General features: G+C 42.4%; 1 protein-coding gene across 1 annotated transcript; it reads right to left on the minus strand.

Annotated features, from left to right (window-relative positions):
- Window positions 1-2,168: 2,168 nt before the first annotated feature.
- mmp25a (matrix metallopeptidase 25a) lies at window positions 2,169-10,859 on the minus strand. Its single transcript, XM_085785319.1, has 5 exons — window positions 10,497-10,859; window positions 8,055-8,168; window positions 6,800-6,890; window positions 4,515-4,687; window positions 2,169-2,287 (listed from the first exon to the last, which is right to left on the minus strand). The coding sequence occupies exons 1-5, from the start codon at window positions 10,741-10,743 to the stop codon at window positions 2,169-2,171; spliced, it is 744 nt and encodes a 247-aa protein (XP_085641445.1). The 5' UTR covers window positions 10,744-10,859.
- Between the last annotated feature and the right edge of the window lie 1,941 nt (window positions 10,860-12,800).

A 12,800-nucleotide genomic window follows, 5' to 3' on the forward strand; every position in this document is an offset into this window, starting at 1 on the left:
ACGATGTTTGGTGTCATCTGCAGCTGTTGGTGAGTGTATTGTTGTGACTCTGCAGACAAAGCTCTCATGATCTGGACTCATTACAACATTGTAGCTTGTGGAGACATGAACTAGATCAGTGGTTCTCAAAGTGGGGTCCGGGGACCCCCAGGGGTCCTTGAGAGGGTTCAAGGGGGTCCCCAACTTTTTCTCAAAGTTTTACAAATTTCTGAAAAAAGTATTTATTATTCACATTTTTTCCCCCCAATTCCTCAAAAATTTTCCCCAAATTCACACCATTGGCCCTAATTTGAACGTACATTGACTGAAAAAGTAACATTATTCAGTCTCAGAACAAATATTTGTGTATTTCTGGTGTTTATTTACAAATTTTGTCCAATTGGGGTCCGTGGTCTAATTTGTCCAAAAAAAATTGAAAACCACTGAACTAGATCATGTGATGCACTGTGTGGTGTTTAAAGGTAGAGTCAGTAGGTTTGTTTGTTGCAGGTTGTAAACACAACATTCAAACAGTCACGCCCCCCTGGACCTGACAGCAGTTGCCAGAACGGCCTTCAAAGTTCCTGTTTGAGTGTTTGCTACTAATATTAGTTACCTCTGATGGACAATGACTCCCACCCCCATGAGGGACATCCTGACCGGACTAGAGAGCTCCGTCAGTGAGCTAACCCTTATCGCAGGTCCTTCCTCCCTGCAGCTGTCAGACTCGAGCTGTTCTCAGCACTAAACATGGTTGGATTGGAATGTGTATATACATTCCAATCCAACCATTCTTATTATTCCTTATCATACTCTATTACAAAAACGGTGCTTTACATGTCTTTGCTGATGTCAGCTGCTGCAACCTTGTCAATTTCTCCACTGTGGGATGAATAAAAAAAAACAAAAAACTGTGTAAAGCACTTTGAGTGGTCCAAGTGATTAGAAAAGCACTATTTAAGTGCAAGTCCTTTACCATTTTACCATTATTTCATCTTATCATACTCAGCTCCCAGCACTGCATCCGACATGAGCCCGACACTGCAGCTCCAGACTGTATTTCCTCTTCTTCACTGCTAAGTGTGCATCCACCATTTCTCCTGGCTTGATGCCGTCTTGTCGCTGTGTTTTATTCAAGCCCATGGTGCCACATGCCCAACTTCACCTGCGCTCTGTCATTGGCTGGCGAGAACAAAACGTCCAAATACAGGCTCTGCAGACAGTCACAATCCCATAGGTGATGATTAAGCATGATTTCTTTTGTAGAAGTCTATATTTTGTATAGCAACACGGCGGCGGTGGGCAGACGCGAGTCATGACCCATTTGCATACTCAGAGGTGATACAGAAATAGTAGACCTGCTTTTAGCCTCTTTGGGAGCTTTTTTAAACAACTTTTTTGTGGTACAGCAATTTTAATCAAAAAATAGTCATAGCAGAGCATTTTTACAAATTTTAAAATGCCTCAATAGGGGAACTTTAAGGAAAATCCCATAGACTCTGCCTTTAACTGTGATGAGGTGATGAACATGGATCTCCAAACTCATGAGGCTGCAGGTGGACACAACCCCACCTTCTACACCACCACAGCTACCTACTGCTACTCCCTACTCTTACTACTTTTCTCTGTGTATTTTGCACCAAACTTTAAGAAAAGAAAAAAAAAACACTCACATTAAATCCAGTTTTCCACTTTTTAATGAGTTTGTTGATTTTACATCAACTTCACCTGTTTACAGCAGACTCTTTCAAAGGGACCATGATCAATCTGCTTCCTTTTCAGCAGGAACATGATGTGTTAAACATGCAAAACTCACATAAAACATAAAACAAACATCTGGACACACAATGTTTCAAATACTGTCTGTTATAAGTGAGACTACGTGTGCTTATTTCACAGATGTAGCACAGTAACTTGTTAGTTTATGTATCTAAACTGCAACATTTATATAAAAATATTCTGTGTTAAACTCAACACTTCAATATCTGTGCAGTCTGTGCCTGTGATGGTCAAAAAATAACGAAAGCTGATCACTTCAGAGGGGTGTGGCCTAAACTGTGTAGATAGAAGGATTGTCATGTGTCTTTGGGTCTGACAGGTGAATGGAACTGACTGAAAGGCAAAGAGCTCTCGATGCAACGAACACAACAAGTCAGTGAAATCTGTCCGACCCTGAGCTGGTACCTTCTTCACACTGCGGGCTGTGGGCTGAAGGAGTACTCGGCTTTATGATGCATGATCAGCTTGTTGTCGACGAAGTAAAAGCTGTCCGAGCGCGTCTCAAATGGGTTGGCGATGATCTCCTCCACTGAACACAGAGGGAGAGAGAGAGAGAGAGAGAGCGAGAGAGAGAGAGAGAGAGAGAGAGAGAGAGAGATGAGGTCAGCAGGAGGCAGCAGGAAGTTCAGGTCCTACATCCTCCAAAGGGTTGTATTGAGGGCCTCTTTTTCCTATCGGGGGCAAATGATCCAGCAGGTGGATGCTTCATGGTCTGATTAATGTAAATTATATGGCAGCAAACAACACCACCAGAGAGCCTGAGGATTCCACTGTTAAAGGGACATTGTGTAGGAATTCCTCCCGTTGGAGGAGGAAGCGTTGCGGTTGTATATCGCAAGCAACTCAATCGTATTTTTCATGCTGCATTCACGTGAAATTGGGCAGACGGCAGACGGACAACAGCCGCTGCACGTAACGGCATAAACAAGCCTCTATGTAACAAAACAAAGTAGTGAATGGCGTGTGTGTTCACAGTGATGTTAAGTGAATAATCTGTTTTCTTTCATATTGCTCCTATTAAATGTGACAACAGATTTCCAGCAATTTGTCTGATACTGATTGAGAAGTGTTTCCATTTCAGTGTGAAATATTTTTTCATCAGTCTAAACCCACCTCATACGAGCATCGACAATCAGATTTTTAAAATGTATTTATTGTTAAAGGTACATTGTGTAGGAATTCTGAATTCATGTGCAATCGGGCAGACGTCAGACAGACAACAGACGCTGCACGTAACAGCATAAACAAGCCTCGATGTAAACAAGTGGCCCGTCAGCACGAGGCAAAACAATACACGTGACAATATGTTGTCATGGTGATGTGGTATTGTTTACCTGACCCACGTTTTACTGTCTTTCTCTCAACTTCTGTGACTAAAATGACATCTGGTTTGTTACCAACGGCCATCTGCCCGACTGCAGGTGAATGCAGCATCAGTGTAACGCTCCATTCCTCCTCACTGCGTTACCGCGGTGACTTTTCACAAACACCACCTCCACCTGAGCCGACAGCTCCGGTGTCTCCGCTGAGTTTCCGTGGTTTCCTACCGTCACGCTGCCACTGAAGGTAAAAACATGGAGACACCACATGGCAGCAGCACCGAGCTTACCCGCTCAATGAGATAACAGGAGAAGTTACACAATGTCCCTTTAAATGTAGTTATTTGATTTCAGCTCAGCTCAGCAGCAAATGATGGTTGGTGAACAACAAACAGGAGCCGCACTTTGGGATGCAACATTAAGGGCTGGTGACACACAGTCAAGTTCCTCCATAGAACAGCCTGTCTGATTTCAGTGAGGTCTTCATGGTGCAATCTCTACATAAGGACATTGGGACAATTTTGATCAATCTCCAGGCAACAGAAGACCATGAGCCCTTTATTTAAACTATCACGAGAGTTTTAAGATATTTGTGCTTGTAACATCATTTGTCTATGTAGAGGGAATGGAAACCCCATTCATACATATAGAGAATGTTGTGCATCCAAATACCGTAAGGTTTTCATGTTGACCTGCATTATGATTGAAATGGTCAATGTGTGTGTGTCTATATCACCAACCGTTCAAGAGTTTTAGACCAAAATGTGCCTCCATGGGAAATGAAAAGGGGTTAGAGGTTGTTGAGTACTGTACCTTGTTTTTAATAATCAGATTTTGTTTTTCAGAAGATATCAACAATGCATATAAGCATACATCATTAAGTAGTGGTCTGAGCTACGGGAGAAAATGAATAAGCAAAATTCAACTAAAGTAGAAAAAGAAAAGAAAAGAATAAAACAGAAAACAAGGATAAAGAAGAAAAAAGAAAAAGGAGAACAACAACCTATCAACAAATGAACAAATATGTGTCCTGTTAAGAAATATTTCTTATCACCAGTCAACTCAGTCTGGGACCTTCTAAGCCAGTGTTTCCCCTCTGGATAATTTCACTTCGATCCTTAGGCAGATAATCCATTAGAGGTCAACATAAAAGTGTTGTCATTTCCTTTTAATTTGGCTCTTAGTCTTTCCATAGGAAAAACTCAAAAAATGTCTTTGTACCACTGAGTTACAGTGGGAGGCTTCTCACTGATCCAGGTAAATAATATACATTTTCTGGCCAAATTTGAGTAACTTTTGATAGGAAGATCATAGCAGCCGTAATTCGGTCACGTCCTTCCAAGCGGCACCAAGCTCCTGCCTCTATAACATTCCATATCGTCTGAAGATACATGTTTTTTTAACATTAAAACGTGTGTGTAAAAGTGTCAGTGGTACCTATATCTGGATCCAGGTCAGGTAAGCAGTAGATGTGCTCACAGGTGTTGCTGCTGTGTGGGATGCAGAAGCCGATCTCAAAGTCAAAGGTCTTGAGCAGGAGGTTTCTGAAGAAATGTCTCTCGATCAGACGGAAGCGGGTCAGGGCCCTGCTGCCCACCGTGAACTCCAACCTGAGGGACAGGCAACCAGCCAATCAGCTCAGAGTGACAACGTCTGCATTACAAAATACAATATCTGTCATCTCTGACAGAATCACGGAATAAACAAAGCTGCATTAATTAACAGGGTCAAGGGTGAACAGGGTGAAATATGTTGGTTTATGTTCAGTGTGAATAAACACTTCATCAACTTTTTCCGTATCTCTAACCTGCAGGAGCTGTGGAAGTCAGAACAGAACACGAACCAGTTTTTAAAGGGATAGTTCAACATTTTGGCAAATTGGCCCATTGCCATTATCCCTATAGTCATAGCAGTAGGTTTGTTACCTTTAATTTTCAGTGCAAGCTGTTTTTAGAACGGCGGAGCAGAGCCGCGAGCTGCTCAGAGCTACGCTACGGAGGCTAATGGAATTTCTTGGTTTCCCTCATCAAACTCATCAAATCCAACAACTCCAAAACGTTCTGGTGGACAAGTTGTGACCTGCACATTCAGCACTCTATGAAATAATAACCGATTATTACAAGACAGAGTTGTTTTCGAGGTAAATTCATGCAAAACCGCTGATGTGCGTTCCTGTCAGGGGCAGTTTTTTGGCAAGTAGTCTCTGCATTTAGTCTTGTAACTTTCCATTATTATCTGATAGCGTGGTGAATGTGCGGGTCACAACTTGTCCACCAGAGCGTTTTGGAGTTGTTGGATTGTGTATTTGATGAGTTTAATGAGACAAACCAAAAAGTTCCATTAGCCTCCATAGCGTAGCTCTGAGCAGCTCACGGCTCTGCTCCGCCATTCTAAAAACAGCTTGCACCGACAATTATAGATACCTACTCCTAAAACTATAGGGATTATGGCAATGAGCCAATTTGCCAAAACGTTGAACTATCCCTTTAACTAGTTTCTATCTCTGTCAGTACTCAGTCATCACCACAGTAAAGTGCACAGTCATTAGATTTGACTGTAACTAGTTGTTGTGGATATGTCTCTGTTCAGAGGTAAACATGTGGTTTCTATACAGAGCAGTCCCACATCAGTCCAGATGTGTCCAGATACACAAAAGGCTGCCTTTTATTTTCTGTCCATCAACAAAAAAAGGTTCATTTTTGTCATGACAGAAAGAAATCTCATGTTAGTGAGTACAGCATCATTCAAATTTCTCATAGTTGGGTTGTCACAAAAGGTCTCACTGACTTCAGACACAATATAACCACCATCTTTCATTAGCCTTGACTAAAACACTTGTATCGTTAAACCACAGGCTAAATTCTGGATGCAAACCTGAGCTTCTTGTGTTTTTAAGCCCAAAATCTGGTGGAGCAAATCAATAGACTCCAGTCCTGTGCTCCTGGGCATGAACTGACATGACTCTGTGCTGTTTAAAACCAATAAATGGAATTAAAAGAAATGAGATTGTCAACCATTTAGCCATTTATAGGACTGATTCACTCATTCATCATCATTACACTCAGAGCAACAATTCCTGCACTGTGATAAGATCAGCCAATTTCCCTGGAAGAAGTCAGAGGACGTGTACACAGTGTCTCCATGATTTCATAAACGGAGGATGTAAACACATTTCTAGTTGCCCCAGAGGGGAAAAAATTCCAAATACAAAAACACTAAGGACTGATGTGGACTGATGTGAAGACTCATCCTGACGTAGGGACTGTATAAATCATGTGTGTCAGATAGATGAGTCAGTAAATTGTTGATTTCTTGTTGAGACTCTCCCATGGAAGAGAGGGATGGTTCCTGTAATCACACAGCAGTCATTAAAGGGATAGTTCAACATTTTGGCAAATTAGTCCATTGCCATAATCGCTATAGTCATAGCAGTAGGTTCGTTACCTTTAATTGTCGGTGTTACAACTTGTCCACAAAAGCGTTTTGGAGTTTTGGGATTTTGTATTTGATGAGTTTGATGAGGGAAACCAAGAAATTCCCTTAGCCTCCATAGCATAGCCCTGAGCAGCCTGCTGCTCCGCTCCGCCGTTCTAAAAATAGCTTGCACCGACAATTAAAGGTAACGAACCTACTGCTATGACTATAGGGATTATGGCAATGGGCCAATTTGCCAAAATGTTGAACTATCCCTTTAACGATAGAGTCAAACGTGTTGGACTTACGTGGCTCCTATCTCTCTGACGGTCAGGACGGCGGGGGAGAACTGGTACCTGATGAATCTGTTTGTATCAAGTTGAATGACGTCTTGAATTTCTGGAAATAAAGAGACCAGAGCAGAAGAACTGATGTGATGTGATTGGATTGTACTTTATTGTCCCAAAGGGAAATTTGTTTTGGGCTCTGAGCCACTGCACATACACAAAACAATACATACGAGACATTCATACTAGTACTTTCCCACATAAGCGCACATTTAAGAGAGTGAAGGGTGCTTCCATTCTATACAAATAAATCAATAAAATCAATAAATCCGTAAAACTGATCAAATCAGCAGCTCTTAAAGCAGAAGTAAGTGGTCCGGTCGTTTTCACTGATGCTGCGTTCCAGGCAGGCTTTTGAAATCGTAAATTACAGCTTCAAGTCACAATTTACAACTTTGTAGCGTTCCAGGCAACCCACTCGTGTTTTTCCGACCTGTTTTACCGGTGAAAGTCACTATAACGGCCACTCGTAACTTCCGACCGGTGAACTCGTACCAGATCGAACTGGTACCACTTCACGGTCGGAAAAATACGAGTTTCCTTGAACGCACCATAACAGTCCTCGTCGCTACGTCACCACATTCACGGCGTCCCTTGGCTGCACACACAGCCCTGCATGCCGTTCTCTCTCCTCATTGGATAAAAACTGTAGGATACGATAAATGTTTTCTCTTCGGCTCAGAGCAGAGCAGAGGGACTGACAGACCCGTGTTTCAGACCAAACACTCTATGTAAGTGATTGCTGTCGGAAGATATAACTATTTAAGACTTATATTAACACAAATATATCACTTACTTCTGCTTTAAGTTAAAGTGCTACGTGCGCAGTGGTTCAATACAAAGGAAAACTAAACTAAAAATAAAACCAACGGTTCATAAATAAACTAAAGTGCTACATTCACAGTGTTTGCGTATAGAAATAATAAACAATAAAACCATACAAAAATGGTAAAACCGGTTAACCTACAGTTCTGAAATAAAGTGCTACATATTGCTATTTAATGCCTTAATGGCGGAAGGTGAGAAGATGATTGTGACCATAAGACCCTAACCCCACAGGGTCTAAATTCCACCAAACAGAGCAAATCAAGTTGTTATCTAAGTATCCAATCACTCCTGGTAATGTAATGGCTGTGGCAGCCACTGGGGGTCACTATCAGGGCTTGTTCTACATTCTCCATCTGGATAAATGTGAGAAGAAAAAGATGAGCGCTACCCGCTGGGCAGTGTTTCTGGATGTCCAGGATGACCACTCCACTGCTCAGGTCTCTGATCTTGAAGCGGGAGAAGTTGACGTTGTAGATGTTGTCCTCTGGAGAACACAGGTACTCTGCAACACATCCAAGCAACAACATCTTAAAATCCACCTCTTCATAATAAATTAAAGAGAGCAGCTACAGTGTGAAGTCAGCATAGTATCCCACAATTCACACTAGGATATATGATTGAAAATGTGAATTTCAATGTAAATGTGACTGTAAAATGGAAATGTGGAGATGATTCCCAACAGAGAAAAGACTTTGACAGGACACTGGTGTTGTGAATGAAACAGGATTAGTAATAAAACCTACAGAATTAAACACATCACATGTGGAGACAGGGATCTGCTCAGTTTCTGCTCATTACAGTAACGTGTCAACAAAACAGCATCACACTGACATCAGTTCCCATATTCCCGCTCCCATCTTAAAGGGATAGTTCACCCAAAATTCAAATTTCACTCATTATCTACTCACCCTCATGTTGACTAAGGGCTGGGAGAAGTTTCAGAGTCCTCTGTTCCTTCTCTGAGTTACGGGGGGGTCAGTGCAGCAGTATTTGTCCATAATGGTTGTGAATGGAGCTCACTTTTCTTCGTCCAAAAAGACACCAAAAAACATCCAAATACCTCCATGCTGCTCGTCTGTAATGTCCGTCTTGTATTGAAGCCTCGACATGGGAAATTGTTCCGAAAAAAATTAAATAAGTCTAAATTTTAAGCTTGTTTGTAGCGGAAGCTCCCAGTGTCTCAGTTCACTGCTCTTCCTGACAATTTCTCATGTTGGGGCTTCAATAAGACAAGAGGGACATTACAGACGAGCAGTATGGAGGTATTTGGATGTTTTTGGTGTGTCTTTTTGGACGAAGAAAAGTGAGCACCATTTACAACCATTACAACCATTAACCCCCGTAACTCAGAGAAGGAACGGAGGACTCTGAAAATTCTCCCAGCCCTTAGTCGACATGAGGGTGAGTAGATATGAGTGAAATTTGAATTTTGGGTGAACTATCCCTTTAAAGTTATCAAGGTTCCTCTATCAATCATCACCAAACCTAAACTCTGTCCTCGGGACAGCACAGACCTTTAGAGCCCATATAGGACAGTCATGTGATGTAGACACACCAGGAGGAGGGCAACACTGGTAACACCTAAAGAGACACACCTGAGAGAAATGAGTCTGTAGTGTCCCCTCATACAAAAGTGACCACTAAGGTCAGAGAGTCCAGTTGAGACAGACTGAAGGGAAATGTGTATTGATGGAAGTCAGAGAGGACAATGAGGGAAAACATTGGCTAATATGATTTACAGCTCATGGTTCTTCACTGGTGACCACCCTGAGGTTCACCCTGCTCACCCTGAGGTGTCTCCAATTACTTTCCCTTGTTAAGGGTTTTCTTAGGAGTTTTTCCTCAGTTGATGTGAGGGTCTAAGGGCAGAGGATGTTGTTGTGATTATGTGTAAAGCCATTTGAGACAAACTCTCTGTAAAAATAGACTATACAATTGCTGCCTTGCCTTGATAAGGTTCAAACAGTCTGAGGTTTGAGTCCACATTAATGAATCTACAACAATCTAAAACATCTAATCTATCACTGAAGTAACACAGAGTGCTGACTGACTGATCAGGGCTGGTAAAGGACTCTGACATGGAGATAAACCAGATTCTGATGGGACCAGCACTGAAGGTTCCTCATCAGGTCTCCTCTCTTCTCCCTGGTGTCTCGGTTAGACCAGGTCCAGGTCTAGAAGAGTCCTGTTCCTCCAGACTTTGTCCACTGAGCAGAAATATTTTTCAGCCTTGACACAGCCCTGTCTGTGAGCTCTGCAGCTGCTCTTCCCCTTTGATCTAAACTGTCACCTTGTTGTATAGACAGGTGTATGTGTCTCCACATCATGACCAATCAGCAGGGCCGTAGTACAGGGGAGAAAGGTGATGATAATTCTAGGGGCCCCGAGCCCAGTAGGGCCCACAAAAACCCAGTAGTCAGGAGTATGACTGATTCATTCTGCATCAGACCCTGACTAATACTCGTAGTAATGCTGCTTTAGCATCAAAACAAAGTAGGCTAATTTTTTTTTTGCGTTGCATTGCGTTTGAACTGATGAAGCCCCTTGGATAAGAGGCGAAAAGTCTTCCCAGATAAATATCCATAGACAAAGTAGGCTAAATAAAAAATGATAATACATACGTAGTCTAAGAAAAAAAGTGGAAAAGTCAGGGGGTAGGGGCCCACTTTAGTATTCTTTAAGGGGGCCCAGAATTCCTCGCAACGGCCCTGCCAATCAGCTGAGGTTTACACAGGTGGACTCAATCAAAGAGGAGCAACGTCTCAGAGACATGGAGGAACGCTGACAGTGTCACAGAACTGGTTGTAACTGGTGGAGGAACTCAACTCACCCCTGGTGTAACGCTTCAGCCATAAGACGCGCTGCGGAGTCACCGGTTCACCTGGGACCCATTCCCCCACCACCTCTCCGTTCTCCACCGCCGCCCCCGCTGAAATGAACCCGTTCCACTGCTCCATGCCTCCATCGACCGCCATGTCTTCATCCGTCTCCCCTCCTTCACTCTCCTCATTCTGGTACTCCTCCTCCTCCTCTTCCTCCTCATCGTTTCCAAAGGTGATTTCCTCCTGGCGCTCCATCTGGCATCACCCGCTCCTCCCTCTGTCAGGAAAGTGTTGTGATTAAATCAGGCTCAATTTGTTAAAAGTGTCTGTTTGCAAAGTGAGGCCGCTGCGACTGCGGAGGATATAATCCACAGATCTCTTACACAGAGTGCTGCTGCTGTCTAAACTGATTATGTCAGTCTGGATTTGGCAATCTGAGCCAATCCCTCATTAAACCTGAACACGGGCGCTATGGCAACACCTGATGGTCAAAGGGCTTTATACAGTAGGCACCAGACAAAACAAAATAACATTGGTTAGAAAATACTTCTAAATGTATAGACTGAATCACCATGTAATCTAAATCCTCCATCAAAATGTATTTTAGTTAATGCAAACAACAGGATTCTCTCCACTCACCTTTAACCTCCCTTCTCCACCTCTGAATGTGATTTATCTTTAAATCTTGCTAGATGGATTTCCATCGCTGCCCCATTTAACAAAGACACATTCAGGGTCTCCACTTCCTTGTGTTTGTATCACAATGTTCCAAAATGTATCTCAGCTGCAGACACAAACAACTTTATTATTAAATGTCAATGATGCAACCTGAACAACTTAAGTCAGAACCATATCACAGTCTTCTTGTGGTTGTGGTCCACGGCCTCTGTCTCTATTGAACATGACTTTATGGTCACATCAGACACGTTTAATCTTGTGCTTTGTTTGTTTTTCGACTGATTTCATGCAAATACGACTTTTTATTTACATTTATTTGTCACGACTCAAAAACATTTATTTTAGGGGCAAAAATAATTATTCACCCCAATTTTTGGGAGCTTGGTTACCACTGATAATGTATCAAAACATCCAAACAAAAGTGGTCCAATTGCATAATGTTGCCCTGAGGCAATGAATGAAAAACACTGTTTTAATATATTTTTAAAAAAAGTGTCTTTACTCAATTAAATATGCTTCTTTCTTAACACATATTACATGCACGTTCACAATATTTTTTCAATGTTGTTATTGAAATGTAAATGTTAAAAAGTGATGCTTCACACCATTTGCTGGTGCTGTGTCCATTTAGCTCCAGTAAGGACAGCAGCTTTACCCCTAAAAAAATGGTCACACCAACTTCAGCCCCACTCTTTGACTCTTTGACTCTTTGACTCTTTGGTCACAGACTTTTCATGATACTTTCTAAACATTTTATTTTATTTTTTAATTTAAAAGGACAATGTAAGCATCAAAAAAGAGGTTTGTTGCCGGAGGGTGCCGTAGAGGGTTGAGAGTTTTATCAAAGCACAACGGGCTTGAGGACAGGTGAGGAGGGCCAAGGGGCAGAGCAGCCTGGAGGAAGCAGGCAGATGGAGAGTTGTGGGATCAGCTGCTGAGGTCAGACCAGGAGCACTCACAGACAGGAGGCTGTTTCTTCCAGCAGGTGACACTGGGCTCTCTGGAGGGGCTGCAGCCACGGGCAGACAGGAACCAGGGACCAGACTGAACTGAAGGTCAGGGACAGAAGTGCTGCTGGGTTCACCAGGGCAGAGACCAGGAGAGGCGGTCAAAGAAAAGCAGAGTGGAAACCAGGGGATCAGTCCTGGTGCCCTGGGACTGTTTATATACAACATACAAGCTTGATTCTTAATGCATTTCCATGCCTCTGGCTTAAAATTACTCTCCTGTCTGTAATCCTTTAGATATTTTTTATGTTATTTGCTACCTTTGCTGCATAAAGATTTGAACTAACATCAGTTCTTGTCATAACTCCTTTTTAATTTTTTAACCCTTCAAATGCCAGTCTGTTTCCACAGTGCACTTGTTGGCAAACCTCAAAAATGACCATTTTCTATATTCTCAGTGCTACTGATTTTTCTTGTATTATCATTATTGTTGACATTGTGTCATTCATTTGCTCCATTGGAATGCAGTAGAGTAGGCCATCATACGCCCTCTATTGAAAACTGAGAATATTACATGAAATTGCTCCCTACATTTTTTAAAGGTGTTCAGAAATGGCCGTTTGTCCTGTTTGTCGCGCCTCCTTCTACGAGTTTCCACGAGTTGCCGCACGAGTTTACCCGTGTAAG

Source organism: Trachurus japonicus, chromosome 8 (assembly GCF_045865225.1).
Source record: "Trachurus japonicus isolate A0001 chromosome 8, Traja_1.0".
Lineage (NCBI taxonomy): Eukaryota > Metazoa > Chordata > Actinopteri > Carangiformes > Carangidae > Trachurus > Trachurus japonicus.

Excerpts from the sequence above, each read along its gene's own strand:
- mmp25a (XM_085785319.1), bottom strand. The coding sequence starts at position 10,743 with ATGGAGCGCCAGGAGGAAATCACCTTTGGAAACGATGAGGAGGAAGAG. Across the intron at positions 6,891-8,054 it reads CCAGAAACACTGCCCAGCGG|AAATTCAAGACGTCATTCAA; the intron begins GTAGCGCTCATC and ends CTTTATTTCCAG. Across the intron at positions 2,288-4,514 it reads TGACCTGGATCCAGATATAG|TGGAGGAGATCATCGCCAAC; the intron begins GTACCACTGACA and ends CTCTGTGTTCAG.